The sequence below is a fragment of the Notamacropus eugenii genome, chromosome 6 (assembly GCF_028372415.1).
Source record: "Notamacropus eugenii isolate mMacEug1 chromosome 6, mMacEug1.pri_v2, whole genome shotgun sequence".
NCBI classification, from domain to species: domain Eukaryota; kingdom Metazoa; phylum Chordata; class Mammalia; order Diprotodontia; family Macropodidae; genus Notamacropus; species Notamacropus eugenii.
Window position 1 is genome coordinate 266,007,542 of NC_092877.1, and position 26,355 is coordinate 266,033,896.

The window sequence follows — 26,355 nt, forward strand, 5'->3', positions numbered from 1 at the left end:
TCATTGCCTCTCTAACTTCTTGTACTTTGCTTCTAGTTTCTTTGAATATGCATTCAACTTGTAGACTGCCTGCTCCAGAGCTGCTACCTGCTCCTCAGTTAAAGGAATCTGATCCAGATAAGGCTTAAATGCTGCATATTTCTGGTTTAAGTCTTTCAGATTTCTAACTATGTTTACTGCAATAGTTTTCATTTCTAGATACTTCAAGCTAGTCAGTTTGTTCATATTTCCCAGAAATGTATAGTTTTCACTGATGGCTGCCAGGAACTCTGTCAGGTACATGGCCATTTTGGAGAACAAGTCCTTGCACAACCTGGTGATGTCTGCCTCAGCCTCCTCTGCCAGCTTTACCACAGTATCATCTAGGCTGGGGAAAGGAGGAAGGAGAAAAGATGGAGGGAAGGATGGGAGATGGGGAGGGAGAGAAGGGGAGGATAGAGCAAGGAAGGGGAGATGAACAGGAGAGGGGAGAAAAAAGGAGCTTTTTGAAAATCTTTATACTATGTACCTGATAGCTATTATTATTATTGAACATCTGCCTAGGCATCATAAATGATAAAATATCATAATCACTAAACATTATCCACATAGAGACCCCTAGCTAAGGGGAAAATTATGCAATTTTCGGTTTAACATCCTATCATCTAACTTTTCACTCCATGCCCATCAGTGCTTAGCATAGTACAAAACAACACATACTTTCAGTTCTATCACATTATTTTCTTTAAAAAATGTTAAACGAGCATGCATGGTTATAGCCATTTTGAATTAATCTGCCTGTGTGGGACTCTAAACCTACAGTTCTATAGTTCTACTGTGTAGATGAAATTGCAAAATTGATCTTAAGCACCTAGAAATATTATCTTGTCAGTGGGGGGTCAAAGGTCCAGGTTTAGACTTCTTCATTAACTCCTGAAAATAGAATGCAAACTAAAAAGGCCTATGAAGATAAGGACTTCTTTCCTCTAAATTGAACATGGAAACTCTAGTCTAATGATGACCAGAAGTATTACTTTTAACCTTCAAGTGTTAGTGTGTGATAAATCCTTCTGGATATGTATCAAGAGAATGTGTGCCTAAGTACCAGCTCAGCCACACTTCATCACTGCTCTTCATCTTCACGTATAAAACCTCTTGTAGTCTATGGTTAGTGAAGGAAAAAAAAATTAGCATGACTCCTTACATTATAAAAATCTTACTCCCCTCAAAAGTCAATAATCTCAGGACCCTATGAATTTATTATAAATATTAAGCCTTGAATAATGCAGGATAAGTATATCTGATGGTATTTCTTTCTGGACTTCCTCTCACAGTATATTAAAACTACCAAAGATCTCCTGGTATAACTTCAAGTGAAGGAAAGAGATACCATGTGTCTGGTCTACAGTGAGGTGGCTTTTGGTTCCTAGGTCATAAAATGACAGTGTCAGTCTGATTCCTTACCCAAAGTATTTTCAGCTCTCAGTGTCCCATTATCATCCCTTGATATTGTGCTGAACTTGCTCTGGGTGAACTCACTACCTTCCTCCCACCCCTACTGCACTCACTTTCTAATCTTTGGCTCCCTGAATTCTTGCCTAGTCTCCTTGAATTGGTCAACTCCTGTCCCTACCCTTGAAATACTTTACAAATTAACCCCTTGGATTGAATAACAAACACGCTTCTACTTTTCAAAAAGGCCTGAGCTCAATTCCAGACTCAGAAATTTACTTGATGTGTGACTCTGAGCAAGTTACTTAACATCTGTCTGCCTTAGTTTCCTCCTATGTAAAATGGGGATAATAATAGCGTTAACACCTCAGGGTTGTTGAGTGGATAAAATAAAGCACTTTAAACATTAAAACAACATATAAATTCTTGATATTATTAATGTTATTGGTATCCAAACAACCTGAAATGTTTTTACTTCATTACAGTGATTGAAATTATTTCAATTCATTGTAGATTCATTCATGAGAAACTTATTTTAAACATTCAAGTACATCTGGTAGAAATCCCTATGATCAATAAACTCCAGTAGCTCCTTATTGCCTCCAGGATCAAATAAAATATCCTTTGGCACTCAAAGCCCTTCATAATCTAGCTGTGTTCCCTCCCTTTCAAGCCTTCTTACACCTTTCACTCCCCACCTCATACTCTTTGATACAAAGACACTGGCCTCTGGACTACTCCTTAAGCCAGATACTCTCAGCTCCAGGCCTTTTCTCTGGCTGTCCCCCATTCCTGGAATGCTTTCCATCCTAATCTCCATCTGTTGGCTTCTCTGGCTTCCTTTAAATCCCAACTAAAATCCCACTTTCTACAGGAAGCCTTTCCCAGCCCTTCTTAACGCTAATACCTTCTCTCTTTATTTCTTCTTTGTTTTGTAGACAGCCTGTTTGTGGACATTTGTTGTCTTGTCCCTACCACAGTAGACTGTGAAGTCCTTGAGAACAGGAACTTTCTTTTGACTCTTTTGATATCCCAAGCCCTTAGCACAATGCCTACACATTGTAAGTCCTTAATAAATTGATATTCTGACTGCTTTCAGGCTTGTGTAACATATCTCCTGATCTTTCACTTCTCCCATAGTATCATGGGATTATAGATCCAGGAATGGAAGGGCCCTGAGAGGCTATCTAGTCTAAGTTCTTCATTTTACACTTAAGGAAATTAAGCCCCAGAATGTTAAGTGATCAGTCCAGGCTTACACAAGAAGTGGGATTTCAGCTGACTCCAAAGGTCAGTTCTTCTGACTATAGCATGCTACCTCCTGATTATATGTCTATATCTATATATGCATGTATGTATGTTTATAATGTAGTCCCCCATTAGATGGTACTAATAGCCAGTAGAGGTCATTGAGGGCCTTATTTTAAGTGGAAAATTGGTCTCCAAATGTTGAGGGATAGCATACAGAGATTTCCCCGGAATTCCTGGGTGAAAGCATATAAACTAAAAGAAGTGAGAAAGCCTCCTAGGAGAGAAAATAACTGAGCCTTGCTATCCATCAGAATCTCTTACTCTATTTACTTCTTTATTTCCTCTAACATGTTTACCACTGATCTTCTGAATGCACTGTTTCTTCAAAGTTGGGTAGAGACATAGCAGCATCTATGGCTACTCTTCCAGTTCCAGGCATGGAAGCCTCTGAGGACACAATATGTAAACAGATAAATGAATACAAGATAATTTAACCACCAAAAGAATGGAAATCCTTCCCAAAAGAAATAACCCCTGAGCTGAGCCTTGAGGATACTGCAGGCATGAAGAAAGGACTCTCTCAGAATCAGATCAAAAGGGTAATGCCTAATTCTTTGAATGACTAACATAGTAACATAGTATATATGAAGGGGAACAAGGTGAAATAAGTCTGGAAGTAAATTGGAGTCAGACTATGAAAAAAAATATTAATGACAATGCAGTGAGTTTGCATTTTATCTTAGAAACAATGCAGAACTGTGAAGATGTTTTGAACGTAGTGGTGACATGATCTGACTGCATTTTAAAAGTTGGAGAAAATAATGCATGGATTATCCAACTAGTAAGTTCTGCAAAACAAGGGGAAAAACCAACAATACACACACATTAAATTGGTAGTCCACTGTAGTTACACCTTAGCATCCTTATAAGAAATGTTTTTTTTTTGAAATAGGTTTCATTTTGAGATGCGTGGTAATGCTTGCATGCATCTGTAAGCCATACAATTTTAGCTTAGAAGCCAAAGTTCAAATATAATTTGATGCTAATTTATTTATATTTTCTCATTAATTGGTAATAGTGTGAATTTTTGTTGTATTAGTGTTGTAATTTTTACACATGAGATTACCCCCAAACTGATGGCTTTGAACACTCTGGAGATAAAATTTATCCTCAGTGTTATTGTGATCATAAATGCCTCATTACATACTATTGTAGTATAATATATTTATATTCTATGTTAAATGAGAAAGATCATTTTTATATTTTATTTTTCTTTTAAAACAGCACTTTCAAAAATAAATGGTATGCTATTTTATGGGAAGGTAATACTCTCTAAACCATACTAGAGAAAAAATTTGTAAGCCAGTTAATATAAAATTGGACATTATCATAGTATATATAATCTATAATATAATGTAATTTTCTTCATATTCCCATCACTTATGTAACCCTTTTAAGAATATGATATCTAGAAGCCATTGTAAGAGGAATGTCTTCAAGTTGCTTGGCTACAAGTGCTCCCTATATGCATATTTCTTCATTTATGAATTTTATGGATGTTCACTCTTCCCACTGTGTGTTATGGGAACCACATGGCCTAGATTTATTGAAAAGATTCTGATTGCTGGTGTTTTGACTATGACATTCTCAAATTTCTTGGGCTAATTGTGTCTCCTAGCTAGCACCATCAAATTGGAGTGAATTGTAGTTTTAGGAGTGTACCTTATTGAGGGAGCCTCCTTTAATGGATTTGCCTTTAATAATCCACCATAATATAATGATTCCTTTGGGCTATCTTCAAAGGGTATATTTTCTTTAGAGAACTCTAGGTTCAGGTCTGAATTCCTAGAGCTCTAGCTCCTGAGTCCCTACTGGTATATTTACTTCAATATCAGTCACCAAGAAGACATAATTAGCTAAAAGAAAAGGCATTTATTGAATTGGCATAGTAAGAAGAGCAAAAACAAAATAATTCCCACATAAAGCTGGTATGGACTTTCCCAAAAATGTACACAATGTCAGTGTGGGCTTTCTAGTACTGGAGAACTCTTTCCCTACGTCCCCTTCCCCCTGCTTCTTTTCTCTATTGTCTTGTGTTCCCTAATGGGCAAGAAGTCAGTCTCTGATTGGGAAGCTTACTACAAATGGAAATCTTATGAGGTTCTACATTAAACCAAAGAGAGATCAGATGGCTGAGGAGTACCAACGGTAGTAACAAGATAAAGGAATTGGTGCTATTTTACTTACATAAGAGAATACTGAGTGACTACCTCCCTGATGTTGAAAATAATGATGTCACAAATGTTTGGAGGGATATAAAATCTTGCCTTTTTTTTTTCTGGAAGTGGGCTAGTGTTTTTATTCTTATACTCAAATGCTAGCCTATTATATATTAATCTTGTGTAGAACAGATAGTCTTAAAAGAAGGTGTAAATAGAACAAAATAGTCCTTATCTACGAAATTTCATTGGTAATTTCTAGATTGAGCCTCCCAGACTGGTCGCTTTAGACATCGATGGATTTAGTTAAAGGTGTGATTTGAAGGACACAAGAATCCTACCTCCTGAAAAAATAAACCCCACAAAAACTTCTTCCCTCAAGTGCCTTAGGGTTGAAATTCTGTCATTAGTGATTGATTATTTTGCATTAAGGTACTATAGACATTTCAAGAAGCCTCTATTAAAATGCAAATGGCCCTGGGAGGAGTAATAAAGTAAACCAGTTATCAGTTATTAACAACTTAACATGTATTAGTGTACAAACTCTCTTTCTAAGGATAGCTAGGTAAGAAATAGGAAGAAATGAGATGGGCACAGGTGAAACAATGTGTGTGTGTGTGTGTGTGTGTGTGTGTGTGTGTGTGTGTGTGTGTGCATACATATACTTATATATGAGGCAGTCAATGATGCAGTGAAAAGATTCTGGGCCCGGAGTCAAGAGGAATTGAGTTTAAATATAACCTCAGATTCTTACTAACTGTGTGACCCTAGATAAGTCACAACCTCAGTTGTAAATTGAAGATAATATTTGTAAAATTATAAGAATTATTATAATTCAATTAATACTATTTGTAAAGTTGTAATACATTATAAAATGGAAATAATAATAGTGCCTACCTCACAGGATTGTTGACAGGATCAAATGAGATATTTGTTTTTTTTTCTGTCCCCTCTCATCCTCTGTGATATTTTAAACATTTTTAAAAATTTAAGTTTGTGATGGCAAGCAAAACAGGATCTTTTGCTGTTTTTGTTTTGGTATAATCAAGTCCCTCTGATTGAATTTTGCCTTTATCAATCAAGAGTCTTTACTAGCAGTAAAGTACAGAAACAAGAGTTTCTTTAACTAGAAACAATATATTTATTGCTAATTATTTTTATATGATTAAAGATCTTTCCCACCCATTAATGGGGCTGATCATTAAGAGGAGGTTGATTAGAAAAGATTTGTAGGAAGGTCCCAAGTATCTTTTGTTTTTTTTTTCTATTGAGGCTCTGGGTCAGAGGGTTATGCCCTCTGGCTCTAAGATGTATAAATACTCTGCAGGTAAGGTTTTACTTTGGGGATTAGTTTTTTCAAGAAGGTTTGAATGCCAGATAAAGACTCTGGGAATCTACCAAGGAGCCCCCTGGCTTTGAGAACCCAAATGTTGTGCTTCCCTTTCTGATAATTATAGTCAGACAGCTGTGCCTGACTGTTGAATTGTCAGGCAGAGGAAGCCATGCCTGTTGGTTATTTTGGGGCTTACTGACTGGAGGTGTTTGTTTGGCCAGAAGAGGACTTTGGGAAGCTGCTAAGGAGCTCCCTGGCTTTAAGAACCCAGATGCTGTTGCTTTTCTGTCTGGTAACTATGGTCAGGCAGTTGGACCTGTCTGTTGAATTCAAGCAGACAAAGCCATGTCTGTTGACTTTTTGATTTTCTTTGAAGTTCACAGTGTTGACTCCCCTGAATTAGGTGAATGATAAATGTGCTTGGTCAAAGGAATGATACGTGTGCTTGATTAAAGTGATTGTTAGCCCCTTAAAAGTTGCCTTTCCTTTTATGAATGCAGATCCAAGAACCTGGGATAGCAAGCCCCCTTGTATATGTTGGGGTGCTTACTGATACAAAGTTTCAATTCTCTACCTCCCTCAAGCTTCTCCCTGACCATGTATAATAATTATTATTATACATGTGAAATCACATAAAACATATTTTCATATTAGTCATATCACAAAAAAACAAAACAAAGTCAGAAGAACACTTCAGTTTTCAATGAGTTCATCAGTTCTCTTTCTAGAGGTGCATAACAATTTTGTTTTAATTTACATTTCCCTAATCAATAGTGAGCTAGACCATTTTATATGACTGTAGATAGTTTTGATTTCTTTTTTGAAATCTGTTCATATTCCATGACCATTTAATAAATTTTAAATAAATTTTATAAATTTGACTAGAATCCCTACATATTAGAGAAACTTGCTATAAAATTTTTTGATATTGCTTCATTTTACGTGGTACCTTTTAGGAAAATGTAGCTGCCCTAATCATCTCATTTAATTAGGTTTAGTTTTGCTTTTACTTTGCCTGAGATCATGCTTATAATACCTGTCTTTTTTTACTTTTTACAGATGAATCATAAGTGATTCTGCTATTTTTTTTTACTTTTTACAGTTGAATCATAAGAGATTCTGCTTCATCCCTTTATTTTAACTCTATGTGTGTATCTTTGTGTTTCAAGTGTGGCTCTTGTGAGTAATTGTTGGATTCTGGTTTCTAATTCATTCTGCTATTCATTTCCATTTTATGGGTGAGTTCATCCCATTCACATTGCCAGTTATGAATTCTAACTGTGTATTTCCCTCTGTCCTATTTTCTTCTGTTTATCCTTCTTTCTTTTTACTCTGTCCCTCCTCAAGAGTCTGTGTTGCTGCTGACCACTGCCTCCCTTAATCCATCCTCCTTTTTGTCTCTCCTCCTTCCTCTTCTCTCCTTCCCTTGCTACTTCCCTGTTGAGTAAGATAGATTTCTACACCCAATTTTGTGTGTGTGTGTGTGTGTGTGTGTGTGTGTGTGTGTAGGACAAATTCTGATGAAAGCGAGGTTCAAGCATTGCCTGACACCCCATTTTCCCAATTCACTGTAAAAACTCTTCCTTGTGTGCCTCTTTAATATGAGGTTATTTTCTCCATTCTTCCTCTCCCTTCTCCTTTTTCCCAGTCCAGTTCTCTTCACTACTCCATTTTTTTAGATCATCCCGACATAATTGACTCATGGTGCCATCTATTCAGACTTTCTAACTGTCCTAATGAGGATAAAGGTTTTACGAATTACATGTATCACCTTCCCGCATAAGAATGTAAACAATATAACCTTATTGAGTTCCCTATGATTTTTCTTTCATATTTACATATAAAATTTTCTATTCAGCTCTGGTCTTTTTATTTGACCTCGAAATATAACCCTATTCCTTTGTGGGTGATCACAAATATTCCTCTGCTCTCTGGAACTATGTATGGGTAATAGAGCTGCCACGCAGCACTAAGCCCATACCCAGTGCCAGTAATAGGTCCCCTGGAATCTCTTTCTGACCAGTTATCTAACCCCGTTACAATCTCTGAGCTAAGAGCTCCAGAATCTGCTATTGAAGATAATATTTGTAAAAAATGAAGCACAACACCTAGCAAAATGCCTGCCACATAGTAGGCACCATATAGATGCTCAGTCCCTTCCATTCTTTTCCTTTCCTGTCTCTTCCAATTTAGATATATAATGGCCAGAGCTCAAGGCATTGCTAGGAGAAAAAAATGCTGGTCAATGTCATCCTGGGTTGCATTAGGAAAAGCATAACTTCTAGGAACAGAGAGGTATACTCTACACACAGCTCTACTTTCCCTCATCAGCTACAGCTATCACATTTTAGAAAAAAATATCAATAAATTGAAAGGGTCCCAAGTAGGACAACTACAAATATTAGTTGAAGCAATTGGAAGTATTTAGCTTGGAGAAGAGAATTCTGGGGTGAGGCATGGCATTAGAGTTATCTTGAAGGTCTGTCATGTGGAGGAGGGGTTGCTCTTCTTCTCCTCCTCCTCCTCTTTCTTCTCCTCTTCATTCTTCTTCTCCTCTTCCTCTTCCTTCTTCTTCCTTTTCCTCCTCTTCCTCTCCCTCCCCCTCCTTCTTTATTCTTATTCTTCTTGTTCTTGTTCTTCTTCTTGTTCTTCTCCTTCATCCTCTTCTTCTCCTTTTACTTTTCCTTTTCCTCCTTCTTTTCTCCCTCTTTTTCTTCTTCTTCTCTTCCTCCTTCTTCTCCTTCTCCTTCTCCTTCTTCTTCTTCTTCTTCTTCATCTTCTTCTTCTTCTTTTTCTTCTTCTTCTTCTTCTTCTTCTTCTTCCTTCTTCTTCTTCCTCTTCTTATTATTCTACAATAGGGAAAAACCAGGAACAATGAAAATTGTAAAGAGGTAAATTGAGGTTTGGTGCAAAAAAACCCCAATAACACCTCACCTGTTTTATTGAAGATCTATAAGCAAAGCCTCTATGGCAACCTTCCTCAGGTGGTACAGGGAAAATTCACTTTAGGGAACAGGTTTAACTAAATGGCTGCTAATGTCCCTTAGAACTCTACGATTCTGTGATTCTTCTTTCCTCCATCAGCCCCACCCTCCATAGATACCTAGTAGGCAATATAATGGCACTGAATGTCTAGAAGAACACATGGGCAAGGAAAGTGGGGTAGAGAGAAACACTGAAAGGGAAGGCTGAGGGACACCAAAGGAAACCACTTCCTTTACAATTGTTCATCTGATACCTTTGGTCCCTATACAGAATCCTGCCAGCTTTTTGAGTATCCCAGAGGCCAGGAGCTGGAGACATACTGGAAAAAACATAGCTGTGCACTTCACAGCTCCAAGTGAAGACTGGAGGGGTAAAAAAGAATTCTTAGAGAGAAAGAAAGGCAGAAAGGCAGCATAGCATAGTGGATAGTTAATCCCAGATCCAGGCAGACTTAGGTTCAAGTCTTTCATCTGACACATTGTGACTGCATGACCCTTGGAAAGTCACTTAACCTCTCAATGCTTTAGGGAACTCTATAAGACTATAAGTTTCAGAGAAGGTATTGACCTGTATTGGGAGAAAAAGTTTCCTCAACATCAAGTATCATGTAGCAATGAAATTGGATTTCCAGTTCATATCCTTATGAGAGTGATAATCTGTCTGAGGAATAAAGTGACTGGGGTAATCTTTTGATCATAATAGATATTCAATAACCATATATAAAGTTGAACTGTTGAAATGAAAAAAAAGAAGCAAGAGAATGAAAATGAAGTATTTGGTAACTATGAACCTTTTTCCTTTTTTCAGTAGCATCCTAGTTAGATTAACTATGAAAAATAATTTGTTGGTAGAGAGAGTCATTAGACAGGGTAGATTTGTTTTGGAGGTCATTAAATAAGGGTAAAATTTCATCTGTGATTCAGGTGTGGTCTTGCCTACAGACAAGGAAGAGGCCAGAACACTTATCAACGGCCATTCCCGCGCTATTATTCTATGATTCTGTGATTAAATTGGCTGTTTGTAAATGGGCCACCCTGTACCTTCTGGTTAAGTCTGGCTCAGTTACTGCCTGTTGCCTTTGATTAGAAGCTTGTTTTAATTAATTCCCCCAGGTTAGCACTTGAGATGGGGATGTAGACTTCGTTTTTTCTTCTTTTTTTTTCTCATAGCCAATAGCAGCAAGAAAAAAAAAGTTTCACCAGGCTAGGGGTGGGAAATTTGCAAATGGATCTGTTCTCTGGATAGTTTTAGCAGATAGAGAATATGACCTCATACTTACTAAAGAAGAGTAATCTTGGTTTCTTAGTGGAATTCCTTTTTTATTTCCTCACTGTCTATATAATAACTGTAAATAAATTGGCATTCATTCAGTTCTCTATAAGGTGTTTCTGACTGCACTCTGCCAGTCATTATGGCTCCCCTATGATCACATCTGTCTCTTCCTTTCAAAAGCAGTATTAGATGGTAACAAAAGCCCCCTCTTTCTCAGTGAGGTTACTGTGGTGGAAAGTCATGGGAGTTAGACTGGAATAACTGCACACAACAACCTGGCTGAACTTGTTTTGTTTAAGAGCTAATCAAATCTGTATCATCATACAAACTTTTCTGCTTGCTTGGCCTTGTTTTAAAAACAATACCTTCTAGCTCTTGGGACCAAATCCAATATTACACAACACAGAGATGAACCTTATAAAAAATATTGCTCGGTATAAACATGAAAAGTAGAATTGGGCTTCCAACACCAAGCATTTTTATCACAAAAAATGGCTCAATAATTTAAAAATTTAAATATCGTAGTCATAATCTGATGTTTAGAGAAATAGTGGAGAGCAATTTCTGAGCAAATCTATATGAGGAAGGAGGTGAAAAAATATTTTTAGAAAGTTAACATTCAAAGCTGTTTGTACTTATGTAAATTTCATGGTTTGTTTTGATGAAAAAATCAAAGGTATGGAAAACTTTAAATGTTCTAAAACTATCTGATAACAGAGGTGATATGGCATTTGTTTTAGCAGAACTATAGAAACATATGATCATAAATTATGAACTAGAAAGGACCTTAGGATCATCTTCCAGACTCTGTGGCCTAAATGGGTATACAACAAATAGACTCTGTCCTAGGTTTTCTTTTATTCTCTTTCTATATCTTCTGTCTTGTTGATCTTATTAGTTTCTACATGTTCAATTACCATCTCTATGCAGATATTTCCTAGAACTAGATATCAAACCTTGTACCTCTCTTTTATCTCTCATGAACTCCAATGTGGCAACTTCAATTGCCTTTTGGACATTTCTAACTATATCTCTTAAAACATCTCAAAAACAACATATCCAAAGCACAACTCATTAAATCTTCCCCACCCAAAATCCATCCCACTTCCAAATGTCTTTATTTTTGTTAAGTTTATCACCATCTTCAAGTCTTCAATGCTTAAAACCTCAGTTATTCTTTACTCTTTCTCTCTGTCTCTCTGTGTCTCTCATTCTTGTGTTCCCCTCTCTCTTTTACCACACCTTATAATAAATCAGTTGCTGAGCCTTGCCATTTTAACTTCTATACCTCCCACACCTATTGCCTTTTCCCCAATCATATAAGTACTCCCCTAAATTAGGCTCTAAATACTATTGCAACAGCCTCCTAATTTGTTGATTTATCTCAGTTCTCTTCCCTCTTCAGTCCTACCTCTCCTTGGCTGCCAATGTGACGTTCCTAGAGTGTAGATCTAACCATGTCACTCCCAATGCCCCCTAAACTCCAATTTTACCCTATAATTGCTAGGATAAAATAGAAAGCCCTCTGTTTGGCATTTAAAGCCCTTTGCAATCTGGCTGCAGCCTACTTTTCAAGCTTATTGAACATTATTCCCCTTCACAAACTCACATATTCTATCTAAATTGACTTACTTTTTCTCCTTGTATGTAATGTTCCACCACGCACAGATTATCCTCATTCTGGCAGAACGCACTCTTCTCTCATTTTTGCCTCATAGAATCTTTGACTTTCTTCAAGGTGAAACTCTATATAAAGCTTTCCTGATACCCCTAATTGCTTTTGCATACCTACAGAGTAATCTACAAATAATTTATTAAGTGGTTACTCTGCATTTATACATTGTATTTCCTGATAGAGTGTAAACTCCTTGAGGGCAGGGACTATTTGATTTTTGTTTTTTAGTGCTCAGTGTCTACTGAGTGCCTAGAACATAATAAGCTCTTAATCAATGCTTGTGGATTGATTGGAGATTATCCAATTTTACAGATGGAGAAATAGGCCCAAAGAGGTGAAAGCAGTAAGCAACAGAATTAAGATTTGAACCCAAATCCTTTTGACTTCAATTCCGGCACTATTTGTTATATCCTACAACATCAGCTTACAGCAAAAGAGTGTATTATAATAATTCTTGATGAAGGAGTAGCATGCAATTTCCTATCAAGTCATTATCAAGAAAGACTGGAAAAGGCATGATTGACTCCCAGGAGACAAAATGGCAGAGTAACCAGTAAATCTCCTTAACTCTCCCATATTTACCTCCAAACAACCATATTGGCACCCCAAAACAAATCCTGGAATAACAGAAGCAGCAAAAAGATGGGGTAAAACAATCTTTGAGAACAAGAAACTTGAAAGATTGCAAGAAAGGTCTGTCTTACTGGTTTAAAAAGGTAGTGCATTCCAGGACAGGAAGCTTCCCAGCAAGCCCCACTTCAGCAAACCAGTGATAGATCTTGAGCTTCAGTGTATGGAGCAGGAAAATGCCAACACCAGGACCCCCCACCTTCCTAAGCATAACCTGGGGAATGGGCAGCCTCCAACTCTGAGAACTACCATGTGCTTCAGCATAGCTCCAGGCAAACAGGCAACTTCTAGCAGCCAGAGTGCTATGATTCAGCCTAGACCTGGGGAAACAGGCAGCTGGCAGTGATTAGACCACTATGTGACTCAGTTTATCCCTGTGGAAATGAAGAAACACCCTACTAGTCTCAGAACTCACTAAACACCACCACTAGGACCCTGACTTAGCACCAGATAAGTTGTTAGATTCCTAAGGTCTCCAGTAGCACCAACCACCAATACCCTACCCCTCAATAGAGCACCAGACATGAGGGTCCACCAAGGGCCTCAGGGCATCAGTTAAACAGCCAACACCTGCAGCCAATAGCAGAAGAACTCTCAGGTAGTGTACCTTCCACCTAGAAAGTAGAGCTCAAATTTAAAAGAAAGGGAAAAGACCAAAAAGCAACAAAAAAGAATCTAGCCATAGAAAATTATTAGAGTGAAAAAGAAGATCAAGACACAAAGTCAGAAGAGGATAATGTCAGAACACCTATGGACAAAGTCCCAGACACAAACAGGAAGTGATCTTAAGCCCAGAAAGAACTCATGAAAGCCCAAAATGGAGCTTAAAAATTATATGAGAGATAGAAGAAAAATTGGGAAAAGAAATGAGAGTGATAGAAGAGAACTGTGAAAAAAACAGTTAACAACTTGGAAAAAGAAAATAGAACTACAGTAAATATAAGAAGTCTACCAAATAAAACAACTTCTTAAAAAGTACACTTGGCCAAATGGAAAAGGAAGTACAAAAATTGAAGTGAGGAAAACAACTCCTTAAAATTTAGAATTGGACAAGTGGAAGCTAATGACTCTATGAGACATTAAGAATCAATGAAACAAATTTTAGAATGAAAAACAAAAGAAGAAAATGTAAAATACTTCATGGGAAAAACAATTGACGTGGAAAATAGAGCCAGGAGAGACGATGTCAAAATCATTGGATGACTGAAAGCCATATATTGAAAAGGAGGACCTGAACAACATCTTTCAAGAAATTATCAGTGAAAATGGCTCTGTTGTCCTGGAACCAGAGGGGAAGATAGTCATTGAAAATATCCATTAATTATCTCAGGAAAGAGATCTCAAAATTAAAACTCTAAGAAACATTATAGCCAAATTTCAGAACTATTGGGTCAAAGAAAAAATACTGCAATTCACCACAAAGAAACAATTCAAATATCAGGCAGCCACAACCAAAATTACACAGGAGTTAGCAGCTGCAACATTAAGAGATTGAAGGTCATGGAACATAATGTTTTGGAATGCAAAGAAACTAGGACTGCAACCAAGAATCACCTACCCAGTGAAATTAAGCACAATATTTTCAGGGGCAAGAAATGGTCATTCAATGAAACAGAAGGATTTCAAGCTTTCATAAGGAGAAGACCAGAATCAAACCAAAAATTTGATCTCAATATCAAGACCCAAGAAAAACATAAAGAGGTAAAAAGAGAAAAGAAAACATAAGGAATTCAATAGAACTAAACTGTTTAAATCTGTACACTGGAAGATACTTGTAATTATTTTTTTCCAATTTATTTATTTATTTTTAGTTTTCAACATTCATTTCCACAAGATTTTGAGTCTCAAATTTTCTCCCCATCTCTCTCTTCCCCTCACCCCAAAACACCATGCATTCTGATTTCCCCTTCCCCCAATCTACCCTCTCTTCTATCACACCCCTCCCTTCCCTTATCCCCATCTTCTCTCTTTTCTTGCAGGGCAAGATAGATTTCTATACCCCATTACCTATATTTCTTGTTTCCCAGATACATGCAAAAACAATTCTCAACATTCATTCCTAAAACTTTGACTTCTAACTTCTGGGAACTCTGAAATTTGGCTACAATATTCCTAGGAGTATTACTTTTCAGATCTCTTTCAGGAGGTGATTGGTGAATTCTTTAAATATTCATTATACCCTCTGGTTCCAGAATATCAGGGCAGTTTTCCTTGATAATTTCATGAAAGATGATGTCTAGGCTATGTTTTTGATCATGGCTTTGAGGTAGTACCATAATTTTTAAGTTATCTCTCCTGGATCTATTTTCCAGGTCAATTGTTTTTCCATTGAGATATTTCACACTGTCTTCTATTTTTTCATTCTTTTGATTTTGTTTTGTAATTTCTTTTTTTCTTGTAAAGTCATTAGCTTCCATCTGCTCCATTCTAATTTTTAAAGAACTATTTTCTTCAAAGAGCTTTTGAGCCTCCTTTTCCATTTGTCTAATTCTGTTCTTTATAGCATTCTTCTCCTCATTGGCTTTTTTGGCCTCTTTTGCCATTTGAGTTAGTCTATTTTTAAAGGTGTTAATTTCTTCAGCATTTTTTTTGGTTCTCCTTTAGCAAGCTGTTGATTTGCTTTTCATGATTTTCTTGCATCACTCTCATTTCTCTTCCCAATTTTTCTTCCACCTCTTTTATTTTATTTTCAAAATCCTTTTTGAGCTCTTCCATGGCCTGGGACCATTGCATATTTATTTTGGAGGTTTTGGATGCAGAATCCTTCACTTTTAGATCTTCCTCTGATGGTATGCATTGTTCCTCCTCATCCAAAAGGATGGAAGAAAATGCCTGCTCTCCAAGAAAGTAACCTTCTATTGTCTTATTCTTTTTCTCTTTTAGGAGCATTTTCCCAGCCAGTTACTTGACTTTTGAGTTCTTTGTCAAGGAGAGGGTATGCTCTGGGGACCTGTAAGTTCTCAGTTCCTCCAAAGTGGTACAATCAAGGGAGAGGATTTTATTCTTTTCCTGGCCTGCTGTCTGGTCTGTGAGCAAGATTCCCTCTCCAGAGCCTCCACAAGCTCTACCACACCAGCCAGCACTCCTTCTCACCCCAAGGCCACCACTAAGGGCTGAGATGTAGATCAGCTGCTCAATTTCCCCAGAGGCTTTAGGCCAGGGTTCCAACAATTGAAGGTGCTGCTGCTTGGGGCTGGAACTAGACTGCTGTGTTCCCTTCCCACCCAAGTGAAAGAGCTTTCTCACTGATCTTTGAAGCTGTCTTTGGCATTTGTGAGTTGAGGAATCTGGGACCTGCAGCTTAAAAATTGTACCACTAATAGTACAGCTAGAAGGAATATACATAGACAGAGGATGTGGTTATAAGGTGAATTTGAAGGAATGACAAAAAATTTAAGTGATGAAAAAGAGGAGTACACTGGGTATAGAAGGAAGGGAGAGGTGGAATGGGGTAAATTATTTCACATGAAGAGGCACAAAAGACCTATTACATTGAAGGGTGGGAGACGGGCATCACTTGGACCTTACTCTCATTAGTTTTGTCTCAAAGAGGGAATAATATACACAATCAGTTGAATATAGAAATCTACCTTACCTGACAGGGAAGTAGAAGGGAAGAACATTAAGTAAAGATGAGTGGGATTGACAAAAAGAAAGTGGTAAAGAGAAGCAGAACACTGGTGAGAAGGGAAAGGGTGAGAAGAGAGAGAGGACAAACAGGAGGAAAAACAGGATGTAGAGAAATGCACAGGTAGTGAATCATTACTGTGAATGTGAATGGATGAACTCTCCCATAAAATGGAAGCAAATTTCAGAGTGGATAAAAAACAAGAATACTGCAATATGATATTTACAAGAAACACACTTGGAACAGATACATGCTCACACAGAGTAAATAAAGATCAGGGTCTAAAGCAGAATGTATTATGCTTCAGCTGAAATAAAAAAAAAGGCAGAGGTAGCAATCCTGATCTTAGACAAAATAAAAGCAAAAATAGATCTAATTAAAAGAAATAAGGAAAGAAACCACACCTTACCAAGAGGTACCATAGACAGTGAAGCAATATCAATACCATATTTATATATGCACCAAGTGGTATAATATCTAGATTTTAAAAGGAGAAGTTAAGTGAATAGTAAAACTATACTGGTTGGGGGAACTTAACTACCCTCCCAGAATTTGATAAATTCAACCAAAAAAATAAAAAAGAACTAAGGAAGTAAATACAATATTGGAAAAGTTAGATATGATAGACTTTTGAAGAAAACTGAATGGGGACAGAAAGAAATATACCTTTCTCTCAGCAGCATATGGCACCTATACAAACACTGACCATGTATTAGGGCATAAAAACCTCAAAATCACATGTAGAATAGCAGTAATGTTAAATATGTTTTTTTTGGAAAATAATGCAATAAAATTACATTCGACAAAGGCCAGTGGAAAAATAAATTAAAATTAATTGGAAAGTAAATAATCTAATCCTAAAGGATAAGTGGGTCAAAGAACATATCATAGAAACAATCAAGAATTTCATTAAAGAGAATGACAACAATGAGACAACATACCAAAATTTATGAGATGCAGCAAAAGCAGTACTTAGGGGAAAACTTACTTCTCCAAATTCTTACACTAACAAAATTGAAAAAAGAACAGATCAATGAATTGGGTGTGGAACTAAAAAAAAAACTAGGAAAAAATAAATTAAAAATCCCCAATTGAACATCAAATTGGAAATTCTGAAAATCAAATGTAATATTAATAATATTGAAAGAAAAAACTATTGAAGTAACAAATAAAACTAGAAGCTGATTGTATAATAAAAAGTCCAAAAAGACAGATAAGCCATTGATTAATTTGACTGAAAAAAGAAGAAAACCAAATATCCCATATCAAAAATGAAAAGAGTAAAATCACCACCAATGAAAAAAAAAGTAAAGCAATCATTAGGAAATATTTTGTCCAATTACATGCCAATAAATCTGAGTGAAATCAGTGAACATCTATGAAAATATAAATTATCCAGATTAACAGATCAGGACATAGGATGCTCACATTACTCCATGTTAGAAAAAAGAAATTGAGCAAGTCATTAATGAACTCCCTAAGAAAAATTCCCAGATTAATTATTATAATTAATTATATATTTATATATAATTAATATATATAATATAATATAATTATATAATATAATAATATATAATATAATTAATAATAATTAATTAACTTCCCAGAAAAAATAAAGTTTATCTAGCATTTACAGAACGCTAGATAAACAACTAAGAAAGTACTTCAAATAATTAACAACCTTAGCAAAGTTGCAGGATTCAAGATAAATCCACATAAATCATCAGCAATTCTGTACATTACCAACAAAGTCCAGCAGCAAGAAATAAAAAGAGACATTCCATTTAAAATAACTGTAGAAAATATAAAATACTTGATAGTCTACCTGCCAAGACAAACCCAGGAACTATATGAATATAATTATAAAACACTTTTCATACAAATAAAATCCAATCTAAACAATTGGAAATATATCAAGTGCTCTTGGCTAGGATAACCCAACACAATAAAAATGACAATTCTGCCTAAACTAATTTAATTATTCAATGCCATACCAATCAAACTACCACAATTGTCCTGATAGATATCAGGCCACTGGACCCAGATGGCTCAGGAGAAGAAAGTGAGGTTGGTGACCTTGCACAGCCCTCCCTTACTCAAATCAAAGTCCACTGTAAGTTGTAATTATCTTGATGTCATGGTCCTTTTTGAGAATGAAGGACAAACACAACAATCAACTACCAAAAAATATTTGACAGAGCTAGAAAAAATCACAAATAAAGTTGATCTGGGAGAACAAAAGATCAAGGATATCAAGGGAATTAGTGGAAAAAAAATGCAAATAATGGTGGCCTAGCAATACCAGATCTCAAACTACATTGTAAAGCAATAATCATCAAAACAATCTGGTACTGGCTAAGAAATAGTATAATGGATCTACAGTATAGTATAGATTAGCTACACAAGACATAGTAATCAATGACCATTGTAACCTAGTGTTTGATTAAGCCAAAGACCTCAGCCTTTGGGATAAGGATTCGCTATTTGACAAACACTGCTGGAAAAACTGGAAAATAATAAGATACAAATGTGATGCAGACTGATATCTCACACTGCATACCAAGATAAGGTCAAAATGGACACATTTCCATGATTTAAACATAAAAGGTGACACCAGAAGAAAATTAGAAAAGCAAGGAATAGTTTACCTGTCAAATCTATGGGAAAGGGAAGAATTGATGACCAAATAAGAGACAGAGAACTTTACAAACTATAAAATAGATAATTCTGATTATACTAAAATTAAAAAAAAAAACTTTTAAACAAAAAAAAACCCAGTGCAACCAAGATTAGAAGGAAAACAGAAAGCTGGGAGAAAATTGCTTTTAACAAATTTCTCTGATAAATGCTTCCTTTCTCAAATATGTGGAGAACTGAGTTAAATTTATAACAAGACATTCCCCAATTGATAAATGGTCAAAGGATATGAACACACAGTTTTCAGATGAGGAATTCAAAGCTATAGTCATATGAAGAAGTGCTCTAAATCACCTTTTATTAGAGAAATGCAAATTAACACAACTCTGAGGTATCACCTCATACCTATCGAATTGATTGAGATGACAAAAAAAGATGAAAAAGACAAATGTTGGCAAGAATGTGGGAAAACAGTAACACTAATGTACTGTTGGTGGAATTGTGAATTCAGTCATTCATTCTGGAGCAATTTGGAACTATGTCCAATGTCCAACTAGACTATACATACCTTTTGATCCAATAATACCACTATTAGGTCTGTATCAGATCATAAGAAGGGGAAAGGGCCTACATGTGTGAAAAGATTTATAGCAGCCCATTTTGTGATGGCAAAGTTTTGGAAATTGAGGAGATGTCCATCAATTGGGGAATGGCTGAGCAAGCTGTGATATATGAATGCAAAGTAATACTATTATGCAAAAAGAAATCATGAACAGGTGAATTTCAGAAAAAAAAATGGGAAGATTTGTACAAACTGATGCAAAGTGAAATGAACAGAACCAGGACAACATTATACAGAGTATCAGCAACTTTATGTGATGACTGACAATGAATGACTCAGCTCTTCTCAGCTAATTAAGGATCCAAAACAAGAACAAAGGACTCATGAAGGAAAATGCTATCTACGTACAGATAAAGGACTGACAAACTCTGAATACAGATCAAAGCATTTTTTTTACTTACTTTATTCTTTTCTGTGGTTTATTTCCTTTTTATCTGTTTCTTCTTTTACACCTGTAACTAATATGGAAATGTTTTACATGACAGCACATGTATAACCTATATCAAATTGTCTACTATTTTAGGAAGAGGGGAAGGGAGGGAAGGGAGAGAAATTTGCAACTCGAAAACTTGTAAAAACACATGCTAAAATTATTTTAACATGTAATTGGGAAAAAATAAAATACTATTTTAAAAAAAGACTGGAAAATTTATTCCAAAATACTAAATTCTTCAATTTTGTTATTCTCTGGTCAGTAATCTGAACATAAATAACAAGTTCAAAACAGACTGTTAGCACTCAGGTGGATATTATTGTTTCCCCATGCAGTTTAAAGCTTTTGTGCCTTTATAAATTTCTTTTGAGCTAGGAAAATGACCTTTCCTGTCACTCATAATGTTTAAGACAGAAGATAAAAGAGATACAGTTTGGTAGGGATATCTGCTTTTTATGTTTGGAAAAGCACGTATAATAGCAGCTTAACAAATAACATTTAAACATTTTTTTCTCATTGGCTTTTACTTTGACAAACATTATGCCAATAAAATACTTTTTATTTTTTCGTATCTTACAGAAGGGATAATCACATTCATCAAAAACTGGCATTTCCAAAAGAAGGCAGAAAATTTACTTCTTTGAAATATTATTAAGTAGGAAATAATGCTAAGCAGCATTACAGTCAAATAAAAAACTAATAGAATTAAATAGAAACGAAATACGCAGGGGAATACTTGGGGCTGGTAATACAATGGTTGCTTAAAAATACTTATGGATTGATCCATTAATAAGAGAAAAGATCAGGCCTCAAGTGATGCTTATTCAGCCATCTAGCCTTAGGAGTATGATAGATCTTCAGGATGCTTTAGGGTTATCCTTAAGCAGGTGAAAAGGCTGAATTTGTTCCCTACATTTCTTGACCTTTGATTCTTCCTATTCAATTTCAGCCTCCTAAGGTCTTTCATTAAAGCTGCTTTCTGTTTCACTCACAGTCATGATTCTTGCCTCCATATCCTCTTGTGCAAAGTACCATTTTGTGATGAATGCCCAGTCACTTTACCCTTTATGGCACTCAGTACTGCTTCCAGGGTATCTAGGAATCTCTATTGCCAGGATTCTTGACGCCCTTCTAATACCCTACACACAAAACATATTATCCTTTTGTAGGGGGGGGGGGGGTCAGGATTTAAATGCTGTACAAGTTTATTATCAGCTTATATAATTGACTAAAGCGAAAAGATTTACTTACTACCTGTTTTATATTGAAGTCGTGACTGAATCACTTTCTAGGCCTCAGGTTCCTCATCTATAAAATGAGAAAGTTGGACTACATGACCTCAAAGGTCTCTGTCAGCTCTAAATCTATGATCCTGATACTAGAAGAAACCCCCAATGTCCTCCTTCCTTGTAAGGTAACACATATGTATTCAATCATTGACCTTCTCGAGACAATACCCCAACCTCTGTTAACTAACTTAAAGGAGTGACTCCAAGGAAAAGAATTTCAGGCCAAGTTGAATATAAGCTTCTTGAAATGAGGGGCTGTTTTTAGTTGTGTCTTTGTATCTGCAGCACCTCACGTAATGCTTGGCATATTTTATGACCTTAAGAATGCTTATCTAATTGAATTGAGAGTAGTTGGAGAAAAGAGCACAATTTTAAATCAGTACAGGAAAATATTTGGGGGAATGCATGTCTTTACAATAACTCTCGAATAACCTACTCTGCCATGCATCAAACTAGTCCTGAAGTACAGTCATATTTAGCAAGGGGAACTTCTAATGTGGGTCATGTGCTGCTAGTATTGAAGTTACCATGTGATGCATAAGTAAAGCCTTTCTCTGAGTAAGCACCTCTATGCTACTATTACATTATGTCACATTAGACTGTGAGCTTCTAGAGAGTAGGGATTTTGTTTTTTTACCTTCCTTCATCTCCCAGAATTTAGTACAGTTCCTGACACAAACTAATTGCATAATTGCTAATAGTTGATTGAGTGACTGATACTAGGATGCCTCCCTGTTCTCAGGGGTGGTGATAACACTTAAAAAAAATAACAATAACCCTCTCAAAACCAAACACTTACCCATGTTATGGAGAAAGAAGACCACAGCACAGAGAATATCAAACAGTCTGATTTACCTTAGGGACCCTTGTGCCCTAAAACAGCTATGGAATTCACGAAGGCCTTTCAGAAGTCCCTTGTCAGCTGGACTCTAGAAATACCAATAATTGGATCAATACCCTGATGAGGGTGAGGAAATTGCTCCTCTGAATCTAAAACAGAACTAGAGAGTGGTAGAGACTAATGCCACCTGATGCTACATGATGCCACATGATGCTCCATGATGACTTGACACAGGGCACTAGAGCAAGTGATAGTCCATTTTGTAGTGCCACAAGGAGCCAAGATACATCAAAACGAGTCAGAATATTAATACCTCACATAGTGGAAATGCTTCAGTGAACGTAGCAAGAACCATTAAAATGGGCAAACCACAGTTTTGGTGTAATAAAAAAAACCCTTCATCTTTGATCCCAGATTATATGAAATAGCTCATACTAATTAATATTGTCATAGATTATATGAATTAAAAGATGAAGGTAAAGAGTTACTAAAATTTGTGGAGGGAAAAAAGACTAACAGGTCAATGAAGATCTTCAGTTACTGAAAATTCCAAAAAATTATAGCTAATAACTAAACAAATGACAAAACGGCAGTAATATCTCAGCTGGTTTTTGAAAAAGAGAAGAGTACATTTATATTAGAATTCTGACAAGGTATTTGTGAGGGATGACATAAATTCAACTAGTATTCAATAAGCATTTAAGGTCTGCACTATATTTTGGTCGTACAAATCAAAATAATACATAGACATAGTCTGCACAAGAGGTGATGAAGTCCTGAACTAGAGTGGGTAAGAGAAGGATGTAGATGAGAGATGTTGTGATGAAAGAAATCACAAGATTTAGCAGCTGATGGGATAAGTGGGGTGAACAAGACAGATATGGAAAATGACAGATATGGAAACCTGGGTAACTAGAATAATGGTGGTCACTTGGACAATAATAGACAAGTTCAGAAAATGAGTATTTTCTGGGAAAGAAAGTAAGTTCTGTGTTGGATGTGTTGAGTTCAAGTTGCTGATGAGATTTTTGATTTCAAATTTCTAGTATGTAGCAGGTGATAAAGGGTTGATGTTCATACCTATTGTACCTAAATAGGATAATTCTAAGACAAAAAACAAAACAAAACTAGGATTTGGTGCTAGGATTTGATACCATCATAAAGGAATATATTCTCACAAAGTATTTGACAGAAAGTGCATAAGCTTTTCAGGACCTCCAAAAGCAGGACATGTGGCTGCTGATGCCATATTAGGAAATATGGGAGGGAAGATGGAAGTGGCAAAGAATATCCCTAAGGACACACATCACACACCACCATTGAAGAATTGACTTTAGAGAGCTATTAAAGAAAGGCACTGGAAGATTATAACAATAACTAGATGTTATACATTGTAGGAAACTTGAATGCCATATTACCCAATTAAATAACACAATAGTAAATAACAGAAATATGGGAAATCCTAAATACAAAAGGATGCCATAAATTTTAAATTCCTGTAATCAGTCATTGAAAGTAGAAGTCAAAAGGCTAGAGCAAAGCAGGGAGTCCAAGCAGTGCAAAGAACAATGTGCACAGTTCAACATCTATCAAAAACTTAACTGCTGAGGCTAGATAGATAGATAGATAGATAGATAGATAGATAGATAGATAGGTAGATAGATAGATGATAGATAGATAGATAGATAAATGATAGATAGATACATAGATGATAGATAGATAGATAGATAGATAGATAGATAGATAGATAGATAGATAGATAGATACATCTATATCTATATGTATAAATCAGAGGCAGGAGGGAATCTCTAAAGAAGAATGGAAAATTTCTAGATGTCTATATGGTCATAAGAAGTTCAAAACAATGAACTGCAAAGAGGATGAAATGAGAAACAGAAACTTCTAGCACTGCTAATATGATAAATGACAGAATAATTATATCGACCAAGTCACTCCAGCTTATCAGCAAAACTAAAAAGCATCAGGACTGTATAAAATCCATAATTATAAGTGGCTGTGCATGAATCACTAATAAAGCATCTCACTCATCTTCTTGCAGACATAGACTTGATTCAAGCTTTCTTAGTCTATTGCCAAAAGGTAGGAACACTGGTGACCCCTATTCAAATAGAAACCAATTAAATATTTATTTACTTTATATATAATATTCACAACTGGCATCACTAGATAAATGAACAACCACTTACAGGAAAATAATGTATTGTCTAAGGAGGAAAAGAACATATGTAAGACCAGGGGGTATGAAGAACAAATTACTGATCTGGTAATTATAGAGCAAGCTACGTGAAAATGACATAGGATTTATATTTTGTTGATCATTACAAAGCCTTTGATTCATTTCTGCACTCATGGATTGTTACTGTGCTGTAAATATATAAAAAGATCCAAACATGGTGAGTACTAGAGTGTCCAATGTATAACTGTCCTCTCCTTAAGACATGCCACCATCATAGTAATGTTAAGTATAAAGGACATAAAATATAGCATTTTCAAGGTGAATATAAAAGTTTGCTTTCAATACAACATAATATCTCCTAAATAGAGCTAAATTTTGCTTCTAAGATTAAGAGGAAGTTAAACTAAAACATTAAGCCTTCCCAATCCTCTTTGTAAAGGCTTTTCTCTATTGGTTATCTCCAGTTTATATTTTTTTGTCTTGTTTATACATAGATGTTTGTATATACTGCTTCCCCGATTAGACTGATCTTCTTGAAAGAAAGGATTATCTCTTGATTTTCTTTGTATTCTCAGTACTTAGCACAGTGCCTGATACATAGTAGGTTCTTAATAAATGCTTATAGACTGGCCAATTTCATAATGCACATGACTGAATTGAATCTATATGGTTCTAAAAAAATTATACACATTAAAGAACACTTTCATCTCCTGGAATATTTTCCCACTTGTATCTAAATGTCACTTGGACTCTAGAAGTATAAAATTCTTAATGTGTGCTAAAAAAGATAGAAACTGAAGGAACAGATTGTATCCAGAGTTCACAATGAACCAGTTGATGAACCATAGCTACAAGCACCTTGTTTTCCTCTAGGAAAAGCAGATTGAACATAAATGCAAGACAAAGGAAGTGGTTTTATATATTGAATCTTACTGGAATCCTCAAATGGGAAGAATTTGTTTAAACAGTTAATAGCTACACAATACTTGCCTTGTATACTTTCAGAACTTTAAACTGTACTGTAACAGACTTGGAAAGAATCATTACAAAACCCCATACAATATTAATGAAAAACAGAGCATAATTCCCTGAGGCAGTTATAGAAATATTAATACTTGCTTGCCAAAAAAGGAAGAAAATAATTAATAGACATTCTTAGAGCCCATGATAAAATGGATCAAAACTTACAAAAAATTATGGGAGCAGTTTAGTAAATGCTGATAAAAGGGATATGCCACTAGATTTGTCAAATGGATCTAAATTGGATTATCTAACAATAGGGCCTACGAAATAGATAAGATAGAAAAATGAAATCAAAAGATTCCATGACATGGGTGTCATCAGAATGACCTCAACCAACAATTTGTCAGCAGTGTCCAAAAAGTGGCTGGGTCATGGAAATTTGCTTGTGGAAGCAAAATGGTTTGTGATAGCAATTCAGGATTTGGACTTTGACCAAAATAACTACAGAACGCTTAATTCTTAAGAACCTGGATTGGTGATTAATGGAAATTATGCAAAGAAATGGTCAAAACTGTGCAACACATTCTGTAAAAGTTTAACATTTGTTGAACACCTAGCAAGACATCTCCTAGAAGGTAGAATTGTACATTGCAAGCTCTTTTTTGTGGACAGACACACCATGAAATACGGATCTCAAAATATCCTAAAGAAGTCAACTAGCAAATGGTACCGAAATTGTAATCTCAGTCCAAACCATAGTTTATAATCAATTGAATAGGACATTGGTCCAGGGAAAAAAAAACTTATCAGTAATATTCTAATAGATAATCATGATATCTAAACTATACGTAATAAAAAGTTTCCAAAAAAGTTTCTCTAGTTACTCACCTGGCTGCATTACTTTGGAACTTCTCTGATTGACTTCTCCATCATGTTCCAGGAAGCTCAT

At 35.8% G+C, this 26,355-nt stretch overlaps 1 protein-coding gene across 1 annotated transcript; it reads right to left on the bottom strand.

Annotated features, from left to right (window-relative positions):
- On the bottom strand, positions 1 to 26,355 carry LOC140512336 (biogenesis of lysosome-related organelles complex 1 subunit 2-like). Its single transcript, XM_072621501.1, has 3 exons — positions 26,295 to 26,355; positions 3,039 to 3,129; positions 1 to 367 (listed from the first exon to the last, which is right to left on the bottom strand). The coding sequence occupies exons 1-3, from the start codon at positions 26,353 to 26,355 to the stop codon at positions 1 to 3; spliced, it is 519 nt and encodes a 172-aa protein (XP_072477602.1).

Bases quoted from the DNA above. Each gene is read 5' to 3' on its own strand.
- LOC140512336 (XM_072621501.1), bottom strand. From the start codon at position 26,355: ATGAGCTTCCTGGAACATGATGGAGAAGTCAATCAGAGAAGTTCCAAA. The intron at 3,130-26,294 runs GTGAGTAACTAG...TTGTGTCCTCAG, and splicing joins TTCCAAAGTAATGCAGCCAG to AGGCTTCCATGCCTGGAACT. The intron at 368-3,038 runs GTAAACATGTTA...TCCTTTCCCCAG, and splicing joins GTGCATTCAGAAGATCAGTG to CCTAGATGATACTGTGGTAA.